Below are 16429 nucleotides of genomic sequence, written 5' to 3'. Positions count from 1 at the left end.
CAGTTATATATATATGGAAAGAAAATAAAATGAAAACAAAGGGGAAAGAAAGAAGAATTTGCTGGGGAAAAGAAAGTTTGGAAATATTGAAGACCACTTCCAATAGACTTGATACAAAGGGTAAGCATTATCTCAAACAGCAAAGAGCGCATAAAGCTCCAAGGTCTTTATTGCAAAACCAGTTCAGTACACTAATGGCTGCCTCATTGAACTCCAATCCGAAATCAGATACCTTGAAAAGAATGTCAACCCTTTTAATCCCGACTTGGCAGATTCCGAATTCTCTATAATCTTCCATGGTTTCTCCCAGCTGCAGTCCCCAAATGTGATTGCCAAGTCCTCGGAATAAAGAAGAAAAAAGGCTGAAAGAGAAGAAAATGGCTATCCACCTTCCTCCTTTATAGCCAGAAAAGAATTTAACCATTGTTTCCAGGGAGCATCCTGTTGCTGCTCAACCCAGGACAGAAAACAACTATCTAACAAGCAGAAGAAGTTCACGTAGAGAAGTTGGTACCGCACCGGAACATATCTGAAATTTGCAACCTGAAGAATAGGCCAAATGCCTCCTTCCATTATGAAGGCTGGAACAAAATCTCTCTTCACATCTTCTTTCACCTGAGATGCACTCTTTCCGGTAGAAAAACCCATGTAAGTGAAAAACACGAGCAAATCCAAAGGCCCAAAAATTATCCCATCAAATGCTACTTTACTAGCGACAAATCGCGGGGATTTTGGTTGCAGATGAAGGCGAGACTTTATAAACCGATCCAACCCTTCATACCTACAAGAGGGAAATGCTAGGTACTGTTTATGTAAGTCTCTTAATTAGAACCAAAGGCAAATAAACTGTTCAAGTGTTCAACTAGCATTTTCAGAAGTCACAGCATTCAGAAAGACAAGCAAGTTGAGAGGCAATAATCAGAATTAGACAGATTCACCCACCTGTTCATAGCAGAATTTAACAAAATCTGACAGCCGTGTTCATACCAAAGTCATAAAGCTTCCCTATAGAAGAATAATTCAGGTTGCATGGAAGTTTCAACTCTCAACATGGAATATATCATGGAGATGGCCGCTTGACCGCTAGTGTAGATACTAACAAGTAACAACCAAAAGAAGAAACCAAGATCATAAATTTCTATCTGTTCAAATTTTTTAGTCCTGATGCATTGGTAGACTAATCGGACAGCCATGGTGTTCAAACCAAGGTTGTCAAGCTTCCCTGTAGAGGCAAGCCTGTCAATGGACCCAGCCTGTCAAGCTCCCCTCTATGTGTTTAGCTCAAAAACCGGACCTGGGCTGAGATAATAATATATATATATATAAAGGCATTAAAACGGACTGATTTTCTGTTTTTTATAATTATCCAGCAATCGACCTTGACTTCTCTGGCAAGTCTTCTCCCTAATCCAGGTCCACTGGTTGCCAGCAACACACGAGGCTCCTCCCTTCAACAGCAACAGTGATGCCCAGACCTTGATAGGCTATGGCTCGGCTCCCTTCTTCACCAGGGAACCAATTCCACAAAGCGGCAGCAACTGCAACAGGGGTTTCTCACATCAACAATGACACCAGACAAAGGCTCCTCCCCTGGTCTCTTTCCCCATCCTGGTTTCAGCAGCTGTCTTACACTGCAGTGGCTGCAGCTCTGCAACACAGTGGAACTTCATCTTCTCTGGCAAGCTTCGATTAGTGAAGGCTGAAGAGCTCTTATTCAGTCACCAACTTCATCAACAACTTATTTTCTAGCAATCAACAATGGCGACAAGAGGTGACGGGACTGGGCTACTCCTCAGTCCAATGGCAGTGATAGTCAAGTGCAGGTAGGGGTGTGCAAACCTCAATTTAATAGAAAAAAGAACCGAACAAAACCATTTGGTTTTTAGAATTGTTCAAACCGAAACTGAGCACCTCAGTTCGGTTTCTCAGTTAACCAAACTTTAAAAATAAAATTACAAATGTGTTGTATATTTAATTCCATTTTTGTTCTATTGATACAAATATAGTAAATACAAATGTTTATTATATTTATTACATTCTTCACAGTAAGTACTCCTCCACAGAAAGTTCCCATTAATAAGGATAACCATGGAGCTCAGAAATTAATCTGCCAATGGTTTTTTATCTTATTGTATTAGTGTTTATCATTTGATTGTTGGTGGTCCTCTAGCCCAGGGTTAGGCCATTAGAGTCCCTAATATTTTCCTATCAAATGCTCAATGGATTTGATAGAAAGGCAAACATTGAATCCAATCCTCAATTTTTTATTAAACCAATTGAGATTTATGATGTGAACTAATATATGATATATAGCATCAACACCTAGTAATTGAAATGGGGAAATAAGAGAAAAAGAACTATGGACATATTAAGCGAGAAACAAAGATGAATATTAAATTGTCTTTAACAAAAGGAAAAAGTAAGATACTAGATATTAATGGGATATGCTCATTTATATCTGCTGTGTAGAATTAGATATATCTTACATTTGGTCTGATTTATTTGACAGATTTCATGCAATTACCTTTTGTTTTAGACATGGAAATCTTCATTCATACTGAAGATATTTTTTTCTATAAGTCATTCTGGAGGAAACTTTTGGTTTCTCTTAACAGGAAATTTTGTTTTATATTGCTTATTTTCTTTATGCAAAGCATGTGATTCAAAGAAGTTTTAATCTTTTTTCTTTTGCAGGTTCTTGATATGAAGAAATGATTTTGAGGTCAAGATTTTGATGTGGAAATAGGAGTGTTTTTCAAAACATTAAGCCTGTTTACAAACTCATTTCCAAAATTTTAAAATTCTACAGGCCGCATCACGTCACCATCCATGAGACAATATTTGACAATTTTGAGCCAAACACCACAGACAAGCAAGAAAAACTGCTAAGTTGGTCTCTGCCCAAAAGATTTTTTCACTGGAACGGCTAGAATTTCCAAAAAAAAAAAGTTTTTTCTTTACTCTAAAACTCAAATATCTCATATTAAAAATGACAAATTTATAGACAATCTACATTACATGTCACATTGTAAAAATTTTATGCAAAAAAAAAAAATCTTAAATAGTCAAATGCCAGGTGTATAAAATCGTAGACAACCAAGCTTCTTCCTTTTGGTTGAGTAAGAATTGCGTTTGAAGGCAAAAGTACAAAGGCTTCTTCCTTCAAACACAGATATTTCTCGCCCAAAAGGAAGAAGCCTGCTTGTCTAAGATTTTGTAGACCTGATAAGATTTTTTTGTACAAGTTTTTTACAATGTGACATTTAACATAGATTGTCTATAAATTTGTGTCATTTTACCATGACATTTTGAATTTCAAAGTAAATAAAAAACGTTAAAAAAATTAGCAGTTCCAGTAAAAAAAAAAAACCTTTTGGACAGAAACTATAGTAGCGGTTTCTTCTTGCTTGTCTATGATGTTTGGGTTAAGATTGACAAATCTTTAATTGTGGATGGTGACATGACGAGGTCTGCAGGGTGTTACCTTTGGAATAAGGTTGGTTGGGCTTTATTTTGAATTTTTTTTGTAAATAGGCTTAATTTTGTAAAAAAAAAAAAAGAAAAAAGAAAAATCCAGGAAATTGCCTTATAGTTCTTTTATTGAGAGATTTTGATATATGATTTGCAACTTCTAGTAATATTTATGTTTCAATATGATTTGTATTAGTGTGCGCATCAAGAAAAGAAGTTTACAAAAATCAATAAGGGTGAAATAATTATTTTTTTAATTTATTATATTGCTTGATAATATTTTTCTTAATATGATGATTGTTGGAAAGTAAGGAATGCAAGTTATGGTTTTTTAATCACACATGGATTATTAATAATATATTTGGAATTATTTAGTTTTTTTTATTTTTAAAATTAATGAAACTAGTCAAAATGAGAAATGTTTTAATTATTTCATGTTTTTATGTTTTAACAACATGGGAGTTTACTTACTAAAATGTTTAAGGGAATAACAGGAAATTAACTAAATAATGTGAAGTATGACAGTTATGCAGGAACAAACTTTTAAAGAGTCCAATAAGATACTGACAACTATAATAGTCAATAGACTTAATGAAATTAATATTTCATCCATAGGAACTAGTTCAAACAAAAACTAAATAGCATAAGAGCTTAACTTATATTTCATTTTTCCTTTCCTTTTGTCTTCTTTGCCGATCCTGAACTTGTTGGTGCCTCTTGCATCGTTTCACCTTCTTTGAAATGTCAATGCAATCTCCATCCAAATACGTCCATCTCCTAGTTATTAACTGAGTTCATACACAGCTTGGGATCCTCATTCTTGGGAAAATCTGGATTATGATCATCTGGAGCACAAGGATCATGATCCAAGGCCACAAAAGAACTGCAATCTGGATGACAGTTCTAGTGGGGAGGGAGGAGAGAATCTGATAACTATGGTTCGGACACCATCTCAGCGTGGATCAGTCGCTAGATTCAAATGGCTAGGACAAGGCAGAGTAAGAGATTGCACTCCATTCCTCAGATCAACCAAGGGGAGGACGTTTTGCCTTGGCAAGTGTTCCAAGTCAAGTTTTTATTTTTTGTTTTTTTCATATGTGACATCTTATTATGGGGTATTTTGGGTATGGGGTATTTTGGGTCAAAAGGAGCCTGCCTTTTCCTTGTAAACGAGCCTGGATTTTCAGCGCTCCTTCATGATGTTTGTGTGGTCCATGATTCATGGAGAAATTCTTATCATTGATAATTTGATAAGGAGATAAATTTATGTCAATCAATGTTGCATGATCTTATGACTGATCTGAATGGTGCTAGAGGGTGAATAGCCAGAAACAACTTAAGGATTTTGATGCCCTGTCTGCTGATATGCTCTATTTCGAGAAAGCACAATAACAGGACATTCTAAGGGATTGAAGAGTGGGACTATAAGTATACGTTATGTAAAGTCGCTTTTGGCTGATAGTACTTAAACCAATTTTCTAATTACATCAATTGAAGCTGTATATGCAATAAAGTTTTTGCAGATATTTTTAATATACATGGCAATACTCTCTCCACACCTTTTTTGTAATTCTTACTTTACCTATCAAAAACAAAATAAATAAAGTATAAATTTAGAAAAAAAAAATTGAAGATCTTGAAAATGCTCTTTCACCTATACGAAATTCAGTGACAAGTCATGTGGAACCCACCCAAAAGGAAAAGATTTCCCAATAAAACTTCATAGCCAAATCATCTGCAAAAATAAAAAGATGAAGGAGAAACACTAACCAGAAGTGACCAACTGGTCCAACAAATCCGAACCCAAAGAAGCTTGTGGTGGCCACTCGTCTCCAGTTGATCTTTAGTTCTTCATCTCCATCCTATCACATTAAGAAATTTATCATTAGGTTTTTATTTGTTTTCAGAAAATATTTAAAATAAATAACCATTTCATAAATCACAGGCAGTCAAGTTCTTAATAGTGCAGCCATGATGTATAAACAGTCACAGCATCCCCCATCATCTGGCAAGAAAGGCAAAAATGCCATAGATGCACAACTAGCATACTTCAAACCAAAAAAAAAAGAGTACATTAATTATAATCAGAAATTCTGTTACAAGAAAAGCTTAGCTCCAAACATTTTTCAAGATTACTGTATTGTTATCAGTCAGAATGCAAGGAACTTAGAACCTACTAACCTGTTTAAAGAAAATAAAGCTGGTATTTGATACTGGCAAGAATTTTCCAATATAAATATTTATGTTTGATGATGAAAGACGCTCATGTGAGGAGAGTTGATGAAATGGAACAATTAGTCAAAAAAAGAGGTAGAGGCAGACCCAATAAGACTTTGGGAGAGACATTAAAATTTGATATGAAGTGTATAGATCTAAATGAAGATATGACAAAAGACAGAAATACATGGAAGTCCAGAATTTATGTAGCCGACCCCATATAGTGGGATAAAGGCTGGATATATTGTTGTTGTTGATGAAAGGGCTATCACTCGCCAGGGAACCAGCTCGCTTACAAATTTGTTATGCTTTCGGACCTCTCATTTTAATGAGACTAGGTGTGGCATGTGCAAAATTAAAAAAAAAAAAAAAAATTCATTGGATGGCAATTGGCAGTTGCAATTTAGTTTTTATATTTTTTAGGCAAAATTTAAATGAAGAATGGATTTGGTGTGGTGGTAAATTTGAGAATGTTATTAATTGAAGGTCATGAGTTCAAATCTTATTAGGAAAATTTATTTTTGTTATTCAAACAAAATATATAGAGGGTGTTTTGGGAATTCACTTAATTGACAGGGATTCATAACACCAAAACACCCTGTTTGCTTATATAATAGTATAGATATCCACATTTGTGCTAACTAGGAATGCTGGGAAGATTTGAATCCGTTATGCATCCATTAATTTGACATTCCTGAGAACCATAGTGCAATGAAAAAAGCTTAACCCTAACAGGATCACATTTAAGCTTGGAAACCAGTAATCAATTTTTTTTTTTTTTTTGATAAGTAGAAATCAACAGCTTGTTATTGCAGTCAAGAAAAAATAATATATATGTGCCTAATCTTTTAAATAAACCTGGATACAGAGACAGAGGGGCATGTATCTTCAAACGCTCCTCTTAATCTATACCATGCAGTATGTAATATAGGGTAGGGGATATATAAGGTCAAGAAGTTATATGATATATGGTATAAAGGGTATATACAAGCAAAAATTTGATTGTAATTTTTTGTGTAGTCAAGCTCTTGGCCCACTACGGAATATCTAATTGAACAGAAGAGTCACTCCCAGACTACTATGATACTGCACACAAGAATAAATAGAAAAATTATTTGGATCACTAGCTTGCTAAATTCACTGTTGGAGTGAAAGTGTACACATTTTGGAACATGTATACAATTCTGTAATTTGCTAGAATATTAGCATTTTCTAGTAGCATATTCATACACAAGTCCAAGTAAAAAACCAAGAAGAGTTTAGGCATGACCCCAAGTTGTCATTGTGAGTAAATTGCCAATGATATTCCTTTTATCTCCCTGGGCTTATGATAGGAACCCAATTAGAAGAATTCAAACAGCAAGCAATTATCGACAACTATCAGGATTCCCAGCCAAGAAATTAACAAAATGAAAAGAAAGTGGACTTTCGAGAGGTCCACACTCTCCTAATATCCTTACTAAAATATTCCCCCCTTCTACTCTATTTGCTTCTCTTATTTATAGGAATATGTTGCCCTCACATGCCCCCCTCTCTTTGTTCTTCCTATTCTACCCCTTAACTGAATTTGTTAGTCTGCACATACACCAATTGGCCTTCTCCTATTTCAATTCTTATTTTGTCCTTATTGCTGGTAGCGGAATATTATGAGATGCCTATCAATACTCCCCTCCCCCCCCCCCAACTTTCACCTTGTCCTCAAGGTGAAAAACATGGAACTGTTGTAGGGTTCCCAGGTGGTCCAGGACCCACTTGGGCTTGGAGTATGTGAATCTTGTCTTCAATTCGTTGGGCTATCTTCGTAATTTGTGATAGACCCGATGACTGTAACACCCTAACTTCTGCCCTGATTTTTGGCTTCAACCTGTTAACAAATGTGCCCTCCAATATGGTCACCGAAACTTCTCCCACCAAGGCCACCAAAATCTCAAAGAAAAGGCGGTATTCCCGCACTTCCGGCCGCCAATTTCCTCCAATTCCACCCTCGAACTCCCTGCCCATTTTGATTCTAGATGATCCCTCGAAATTCTGGGTAAATTCCGAAGGTCTATCTCCCTCCTTCGCTTTGCTCTTCCGCTTTCACTCTTGATCCGCCCACTTTGTCCTCGAGTATGCGAGCTGGTCCAGCATGATTGCTACATTCCTTTCCATCGATTGCACCTCCCCTCTTATGGCGTCAACTCCCTTCTGCATCCCAACTCTGTCCGACAAATTCACCATTAGGATTGTTAGTCGGTTTCTCAGCAGCCCCTTCAACTCTTCCCAGCTTCTCACTCTTCGTCTCCGTTGCTCGAATTGGACCCATGAAAGTGCAGCATCCCCCACACACAGTGTTGTTGTGTCCGTCTTCTCCTCGTCAGCCAACATCGCAACTTCCAACTCCTCACCCGTCACCTTAGCGATGGCCAGAGGCCAGTGTGATGAGGCGAGGCTGGGCATCACCCATTTTTGTGCCATCATCGGAGGAGGCAATATCACTACCTACTGGTGATTCGAAATTGGGGACGAAGGGGCCTGACCTTTGTTTGGACCGAGTCCAAAAATGCTTCCACGAATCACCAGATTCATCTCCTCAATTGGTTGGACTAGGTCTATCATCTGCTCTAGCCCGATAGGCCTCGACACCCTCATCTCAGCTCGAATGACCAGCTCCATTCCGTTGATAAAGTGGCCCTCCAGCAACGCCTTTGGCATGCCTGTGAGCGGTGAGGCCAGAGTCTCGAAGCCAAGGCGGTAGTCCTTGATGGACCCCCACTGTCGAAGCACAAGGACCCTCTCTTCCACCGTGCCTTCCTGCGTGGGCCTGAACCTATTCCTCAACATCGCCTTGAGCTCCTCCCAGCTCCTCACCCGTCATCGTCTTTGCTCCCCCCTAGAACCAAGAAAGAGCAGCTCCTTCAAAACAAAGAGTCGTTGAGTCTAGCTTCTTCGCATCCGTTAATTGATTCACAGAGAAATACTGTTCGGCCCTAAAAACCCAACCATCAGGGTCGTCTTCCTTAAACTCGAGCATCGCCAAGCATTGACTTCTCACTTCCAACCTCCCCAAGATCTCGAACCCACCACCTACTTCCTTACTCCGTTCCTTAAGTTCCGGCGTGGCCTCCCTAGTGAGGGACGAGCCCACAAGTAGGTTCTCCTCACTCTATTTTCCCTTCCTCTCTCGCTGTTGTTCCTCCCACCTTGCTCTCATCCATTCAAACTGTTCGAGCAGGGAAGTAATGTTCTTCTCCACCAACCGAACCTTACTTCTCATGGCGTCCACGCTCAGTTGTATGCTATCCAATCTCGTCTCTAAATCTCCAACTTGATCCGTTAAGTTCACCATTAGGATCGCAGTGCTCTGATACCAAATTGATAGGAACCCAATTAGAAGAATTCAAACAGCAAGCAATTATCGACAACTATCAGGATTCCCAGCCAAGAAATTAACAAAATGAAAAGAAAGTGGACTTTCGAGAGGTCCACACTCTCCCAATATCCTTACTAAAATATTCCCCTCTTCTACTCTATTTGCTTCTCTTATTTATAAGAATATGTTGCCCTCACATGCCCCCCTGTCTTTGCTCTTCCCATTCTACCCCTTAACTGAATTTGTTAGTCTGCACCATGCACCAATTGGCCTTCTCCTATTTCAATTCCTATTTTGTCCTTATTGCTGGTAGCGGAATATTATGGGCTGCCTATCAGCTTATAAATGATTACTGATGTCTTAAGTCTAGCATGAGTATTGATGATAATGTAATGAATTGTAACATGCTATGCATGCCATATATTGTTCAAGAAGCAAAACAAAGACCACCACCACCAGCACAAGCCTTAATCCTACTAGGTAGGGTTAGTTAGTGTCACGACTTGGATGTAGGCAGACATCCAAGCCCTTGAACGCAGCAAATTATTACTTTTATTTTCTTGATTGATATTTCAGCACTATGGGTAGCTTTATATATAGTAACCGGCAATTATGAACGGTACCAGTGGTTACCACTCCCGCTTCCTTTACTCCACTACTTCACTACTTGTAAGAGAGGCTATATCAGCCACTCGAGAACTGTTTTGGATTATCATTGGAATATCAGAACTCAAGTTTCTCTCTTACACTTCAATTTTCTCCCTACTCCTCCCTCATTTCTCTCTATTTCTCCCTCTCTTTCAATTATATCTTCAAAGAAATCATAATTGACAAATTAGTATCAGAGCCATCAGTTCTCAGTTGTGATCTAGGCGATTCCTAGCAGTTGATTCCGATCAGACTTTGAAGGCAAGCAGAACAAGGCAACTTCTGGAAGTAGTTTCAAAGATATCCAAGTGATCGACATTTACTGTTCAGAGTGAATTCAGAAAAAATTGAACTAAGAAAATGGCAGAAAGGACCTGCATGAAGCAGATGGAGGCAAGTCTGGATACCCTAGAGTTGGGTTTGCGGCAAACTCAAGAGGAGAGGAGTCATTGCTAGGAGGAGAACACTGCCACCAGAGAAGTTGTGCAACAATATATCCAGCCTTTATCCCACTATGTGGGGTCGGCTACATGAATTTTAGATTTCCATGTATTTTTATCTTTTGTCATATCTTTATTTAGACCCATACACATTATATCAAACTTTAATGTCTCTCCCAAAGTCTTATTGGGTCTACCTTTTGTCCAACCTTTACACACTATGTAGGGTCGGCTACATGAATTCTAGACTTCCATATATTTATGTCTTTTGTCATATCTTTATTTAGGCTCATACACTCCATATCAAATTTTAATGTCTCTCACAAAGTCTTTATTTATCATATCTTTATTTAGATCCATACACTTCATATCAAACTTTAATGTCTCTCCCAAAGTCTTCTTGGGTCTACCTCTACCTCTTTTTTTGACTAAATGTTTCATTTCATCAACTCTTCTCACATGAACGTCTCTTGATCTTCTTCTCACATGACCAAATCATCTTAATCTAGTCTCTCCCATCTTCTCCTCGATTGGCATTATTCCTACCTTATTATGAATAACCTCATTTCTAATTTTATCTTTTCTTGTATGGCCGCACATCCATCTTAGCATCCTCATCTCCACTAACTTCAACCAGAGGTTGGATGGACTTTTGAAAATGTTCTCTAAAATGCCTCAGGTCAGCCTGCCGGAGGACTTCCCTCCAAGATCCGCTTCAGAGCCGATCTTGACAAGAGTAGGCATCCCTCCTTATGGTTCTACATCGCAGGAAGATGAGAAACGACCTAAACTAGATCAGGCAGTCCAAGTAAGGGGATCTTATCAAAATCACCAACACACACCTATGACTAGGCTGGAAATCCCTATGTTTGAAGGTGTTAAACCACGATGGTGGATTAGGAGGTGTGAAAGATTCTTTCAATACTACAATGTGGCTGAAAGTCAGAAAATAAATCTTGCAACAACCTACTTCAGTGACATGGTCGATGCATGGTTTCAAGGTTGGAACAAAGTGAAGATTGAGATCAATTGGACAAAAATTGTGGAAGACTTTTGCGATAGGTTTGGCGAGAAATCAATGACAGACATAATTGAGTTTAATAAGTTGAAGCAGGAAGGATCTGTGATAGAATACCAGATCCGCTTTGAAGAATTGAGGTCTTTTATGCTAAATGCACAAACTGCCTTGACTGAGCATTATTTTGTTTCTAGCTTCATCAGTGGCCTAAATGATGAATTGAGGCTGACTGTTAAGATGATGCAGCCTGTAACTGTTAAGCAGGCTGCTGAGAAGGTAAGATTACAAGAATTAGCTTTGAAAGCAATTTTCAAAAAGCACAAGATCCTACCGGAAAATCATCCTTCGACCGGTCAGCAGTCGGAAGGAGATTCTGGGACTGCAACATCAGGACTGAACCAAGGAAATCTGAATCCTAAGGTTTATACTAATCCTAATTCAATCAAACCTCTTTCTATGGAGCAGAGGAGACAGTTAGGATTGTGCTACAGATGTGGTGAAAAATTCAGTCCAGGACACCAATGCAAAAGACAATTATTGTATATGGAAGGATTGGAAGAAGGGACAGTAGAAGATGAGAAAGACGTTGCAGGAATTGGATGAAGAAGGAGGGTAGTTACTGTGATTTCTTGGGGACAAGAAAGGTTTTAAGGGGAAGGGAATGTCACAATTTGGATGTAGGCAGACATCCAAGCCCTTGAATGCAGCAGATTATTACTTTTATTTTCAGTTTATAGTTTTATTTTCTTGATTGATATTTCAGCACTATGGGTAGCTTTATATACAGTAACCAGCAGTTATGTACAGTAACAGCGGTTACCATTCCCACTTCCTTTATTCCACTGCTTCACTACCTGTAAGAGAGGCTATATCAGCCACTCAAAAACTGTTTAGGATTATCATTAGAATATAAGAACTCAAGTTTCTCTCTTACTCTTCAATTCTCTCCCTATTGTCTCCCAGTTCCTCCCTCATTTCTCTCTATTTCTCCCTCTCTTTCAATTATATCTCCGAATAAATCATAGTTAGGCCTGGATTCCTGACAGTTAGGTACATAAAATATAGGCGTCCAACCATCTCTATCCATGGCCACATCCCCTGTAAGGCCATTATTATATCCTAGGTCATGTCTAAGGGTTTCCCTCTAAAATTTTTTTGGTCTTCCTCTCCCTATTTTTCTACAAATTTCCCTCCATTTCATGCACTTGCCCTGTAGGAGCTTCTATCGATCTTCTTCTCGCCTTAATCATGACTCTCTCACTTTATCTTCAATAGGCACCACTCCAATTTTATTAAATATGATTCGTCTCAAAGCAAATAACTCCACTGGTGCTGGAAAACCAAACCCTATCTGGCGGAATGTGAAAGTGTAAAATTCACAATAGTTGACCAGATCTTTCGCAACTGAGAAAACGATACTATGCTAGGGTAAAAAATTGTACAAAAACTTCACACGCATTAGAATGTCCCGAATCCCGAGTCAAAATGTTGCAAGGGGAGTCTAGGGCATACAGCAGAAGAATGGAAAAGAAACAAAAATAAAAAAAGGAGAAAGACCTGAGTGGAAGAAAGAAAATTTGCAACGGCTAAATGCACAGACAGAGAACGAAATCCACGAACATGTTAGAGAATATAGAATTTGTTCGAGATTATTTCTCGGTGGATACTTACAGAAATCTGGTGGCGTTTCCTGGCAGTAGAATGAGTGACGGCTTGAGCCGCGATATCGCCGACCCCCCAAATCAATCCTGAGCTGATCATCTGAGTCTTAACGGGATGCACCGCTAAGCATCTCTGGTACCATTTCCACAGTTTCAACATCATCCAACATATATGTATGTATATATATCTAGAGAGAGAAAGAGAGAGAAAGAGGAGACGATGTCTCCTGCGAGAGTTTATAGCCCCTCCTGCAATGGCACTGTTCGACAATTGACCGAATATTCCGCCCGTTTTCTCCTTGTTCCCCTAATTAAGGTTGTGTTTGGATGCTCTGGAATTGAGATTGAAAAGGAAAGCACATCTTCGTATTCATATTTAATTTTTCAACCGAGTTGAACATTCAAAACATATTAAACACATTTAGGTCTCGTTTGAAAGGGGTGAAAAATGGGAAGAAATTCATTTCTCATTTAAGAAATTTTATTAAATAATTTATTTTATAAAATTTGAATTCTATTTTAATCTAAAAAATAAATATTTTTCTTGAAATTAAGAAATTATAATTCCTAAAATATGAGAAAAAATTAGAATTTCACAAAATTAGAATTTCTCGTCACTTCCACCCCTCAATCAAACACGCATAATTAGTGTGTATTATTTATATTTCTATATTTCATTATACATTTAGTTTCATTATATTATATATTCAACAAAATAATTCTTAATTTAGATTATATTTAATTTTTATAATTTGAATTATAAAATTACTTCAGTCTCTATTGCACTTATATCAACTCATATTCTTATTGTCTTCAAATGATATAACAATTATTTATTACTATTATTATTGTTGTTGTACTTCTAGAATTTATATTCCATACCCTATTTGAGTTTACTAATTTAGGTGACATGGATTTATATACAACTTGCAAGAGATTTTAATTTTGTAAGAAAGGTATATATTAGCGTTCACAATAAAAAATTAAGATAGTTTTATAAATAAGTACTTAATCATGTTAGATTTTTCATTACGAACAAATAAATTATGCTATATTTTTAACATAACATATTATATTATATATAAAAATATACGATAAGTTTAAAATTTAAAGTAATTACTTATAATATTTTTTATGTTAGATAAAATATAGAAATTACTTTCAAACTTTAATCTCGTGTTGTAATTTTTCATTATTGTTAATTTAGCACCATTCTATTATTATTTTGCTAATTATATTTTTTTAAATACCAAAATTACCTTAATTTATCTCGCCAACATCTATTTTTAAGTCTCTTGTATTTTTCACATTTATCACGATTTATCAGGTTACACCAAATTAGTTATCTCATTTTTCTATTAACTTGACTGCCGATTAAAGAAAAATATTGCTCATCAATGAAGTCAACAAAAAACTTATTTGATGAATGCAATTGACCATCAATTAAAGAAAAATATTGCTCTTATTATCATCAACCACTATTTTGAATTATATCATGTTGGGAGAATAAATATGCGACTGCCAAACAAATATATTAAAAAGAAATAATATTGTTGTGACTCACTAGTGAAATAGGATTAGCCTTGTGATTTAGGGCCATAAGCAAGCTAATAAATCAAAATTTTATTGGAATCCTAGGTAGTGTTCTATTCGTGTTTCAGTTTTGAGTTTTGAATTCATTTTCAATTTTATATTTTGAGATTTTCGAAAATACGTTATTTTTGTCTTTCTGAAAAACTATTTTTTAAAATAAAAAACTAAAAATGCGTATATTTATAAATTTTTAGATTTTTTTAATAATATTTTATTAAATAAATTATAAATATTTATTAATAAATTATAAATTTGATTCAAATATTTTAAACTATAATTCAAGAGATAACTGATAATCTAATTTTAGAAACGAAATAAAATAATTATAAATTATAATATAACATAACATTATCACAGGTATAATCCAAAATCTTAGAAATATCCTTAAAAAAATTAATAAAAAAAATCATATTACATATTTAATTTAATATTTAAATAAAATAAAACAAAACAATAAAAAAAATCAAATTGCCGAAGAGGAGGGGAACTGCATCAATTAGGAAGAAACCACGGTGAATGAAAGGTGATGCTCAATCGTTCGACGGTGGGCGATGGTGGGGTTGTCAATCAATAGCGGTGGGCAATGACGGGCCAGAAGAGAAGAGAGGAGAAAGAAGACATGGGGCGATGAAGTCGGACGTGATGTAAGGGTTTGTGATGGAGAGCGATCGATGGCGAATGCAATGCAAGGGTTTGTGATAGGGCATGGTCAACGATTGTGGTTGCGATGGCAGTGGCGGAAGCTGTCGACGGCAATGATGGTGATGGAAATGACGGCTACATCCATAAAAAAACAGAAGAGAAAGTGGATAAGAAATGAGATACGTAGGTCTGTGCAGCGGGTGAGGGGAGATAAGGCTATGTGTGTTTTTCGTGTTTTGGCATTTTGAACGTGTTTTTATTGAAAATATATTTTGGTTTCCTTTACAATTTTTTTTTTTCTAAAATGTGCTTTTGAAAACATAAAATAATACGCGTTTTCATTATTTTAAAAAATTAAAAATTCAAAATGGGTTGAAAACAATAAAGATAATATGTACTTAGATTTTCAATACTTTAAATCAAATATGATATTAACTGTACGATTGACTTTAAAATTTAAAAAATTTAACTGAAAATTTTTAAATGTAGAAATTATTTTTTACAGAATTTCAATACAAAACTGATATTTGTTGTTTAAAAAATTTTAAAATGTAGAAAATTTCACTAAGCCATTAATTGTTCTTACAAAATCTGTGGATTTGATATTTATTATTTAGCAAATATTAAAATGTAAACAAATTCACTAAAGCATTATAATTTTTCTTACAAAAATTGTGGGATTAGTATTTATTATTTTAAAAATATTAAAATATAAAAAAATTCAAAAGTGGAATGACTTGAATCACTAACCTAAGAAACTTTTGATTTACAACCCATCAACTAAACTAAAAAAAAATTAATATAAATTATATATTTTAATATATATTTAAAATTAAAATTTAAATTTTTTGAAGACCTTTTATGATCGGGGGCTAGGCAACTATATTGGTCGCCTACCCTCGATCTTGTTAGAGAATAATGATTGAGAAATAATATAATTGTGATGACTTATCCAATCTCTCGTCTCATTCAACTTAGTTTACAAATGTATAAAACATAAATATATAAAACACATGCTAGCTATGTGGATCAAGTGTTGTTGAGTAAAACATAAAAATAATAATTGTAACAATTATAATTCTAAACACGCCCACCATTAATTTCAACATTAACATTTAATAAAAAATCTAAAAATCAAACAATCTAAGTTAGTTTTCGTTACTTAAAGTTAACTAATTATCAATTATTTTTTGCCCTTGGAATCTATAAGAAAGGAGATGAGTGAAAGTATAAATGATAAGGTTATTTTGTTCATTCTATCTTATTTTTAAATTATAAGGGTGTCGTTATTTTTAAAATGTAAAAAGCTTACTAAAGTATATATAAAATAGTTTTGATAATTTACCTTATATTATAATTTGATTCCTACAAAAAAAAAAAATGTGTT

At 35.6% G+C, this 16429-nt stretch overlaps 1 protein-coding gene across 1 annotated transcript; it reads right to left on the bottom strand.

Annotated features, from left to right (window-relative positions):
• Positions 1 to 57: 57 nt before the first annotated feature.
• Positions 58 to 13119, bottom strand: LOC127798981 (uncharacterized). Its single transcript, XM_052332647.1, has 3 exons — positions 12818 to 13119; positions 5242 to 5333; positions 58 to 781 (listed from the first exon to the last, which is right to left on the bottom strand). The coding sequence occupies exons 1-3, from the start codon at positions 12968 to 12970 to the stop codon at positions 382 to 384; spliced, it is 645 nt and encodes a 214-aa protein (XP_052188607.1). The 5' UTR covers positions 12971 to 13119; the 3' UTR covers positions 58 to 381.
• Positions 13120 to 16429: the final 3310 nt, after the last annotated feature.

The sequence above is a fragment of the Diospyros lotus genome, chromosome 1 (assembly GCF_014633365.1).
Source record: "Diospyros lotus cultivar Yz01 chromosome 1, ASM1463336v1, whole genome shotgun sequence".
Taxonomy (NCBI): Eukaryota; Viridiplantae; Streptophyta; class Magnoliopsida; order Ericales; family Ebenaceae; genus Diospyros; species Diospyros lotus.
The sequence above is the reverse complement of the archived record's forward strand: the minus strand, read 5'-3'. Positions and strand labels throughout refer to the sequence as shown.

Excerpts from the sequence above, each read along its gene's own strand:
- LOC127798981 (XM_052332647.1), bottom strand. The coding sequence starts at position 12,970 with ATGATGTTGAAACTGTGGAAATGGTACCAGAGATGCTTAGCGGTGCAT. Across the intron at positions 5,334-12,817 it reads GGAAACGCCACCAGATTTCT|GATGGAGATGAAGAACTAAA; the intron begins GTAAGTATCCAC and ends TTAATGTGATAG. Across the intron at positions 782-5,241 it reads GGACCAGTTGGTCACTTCTG|GTATGAAGGGTTGGATCGGT; the intron begins GTTAGTGTTTCT and ends TCCCTCTTGTAG.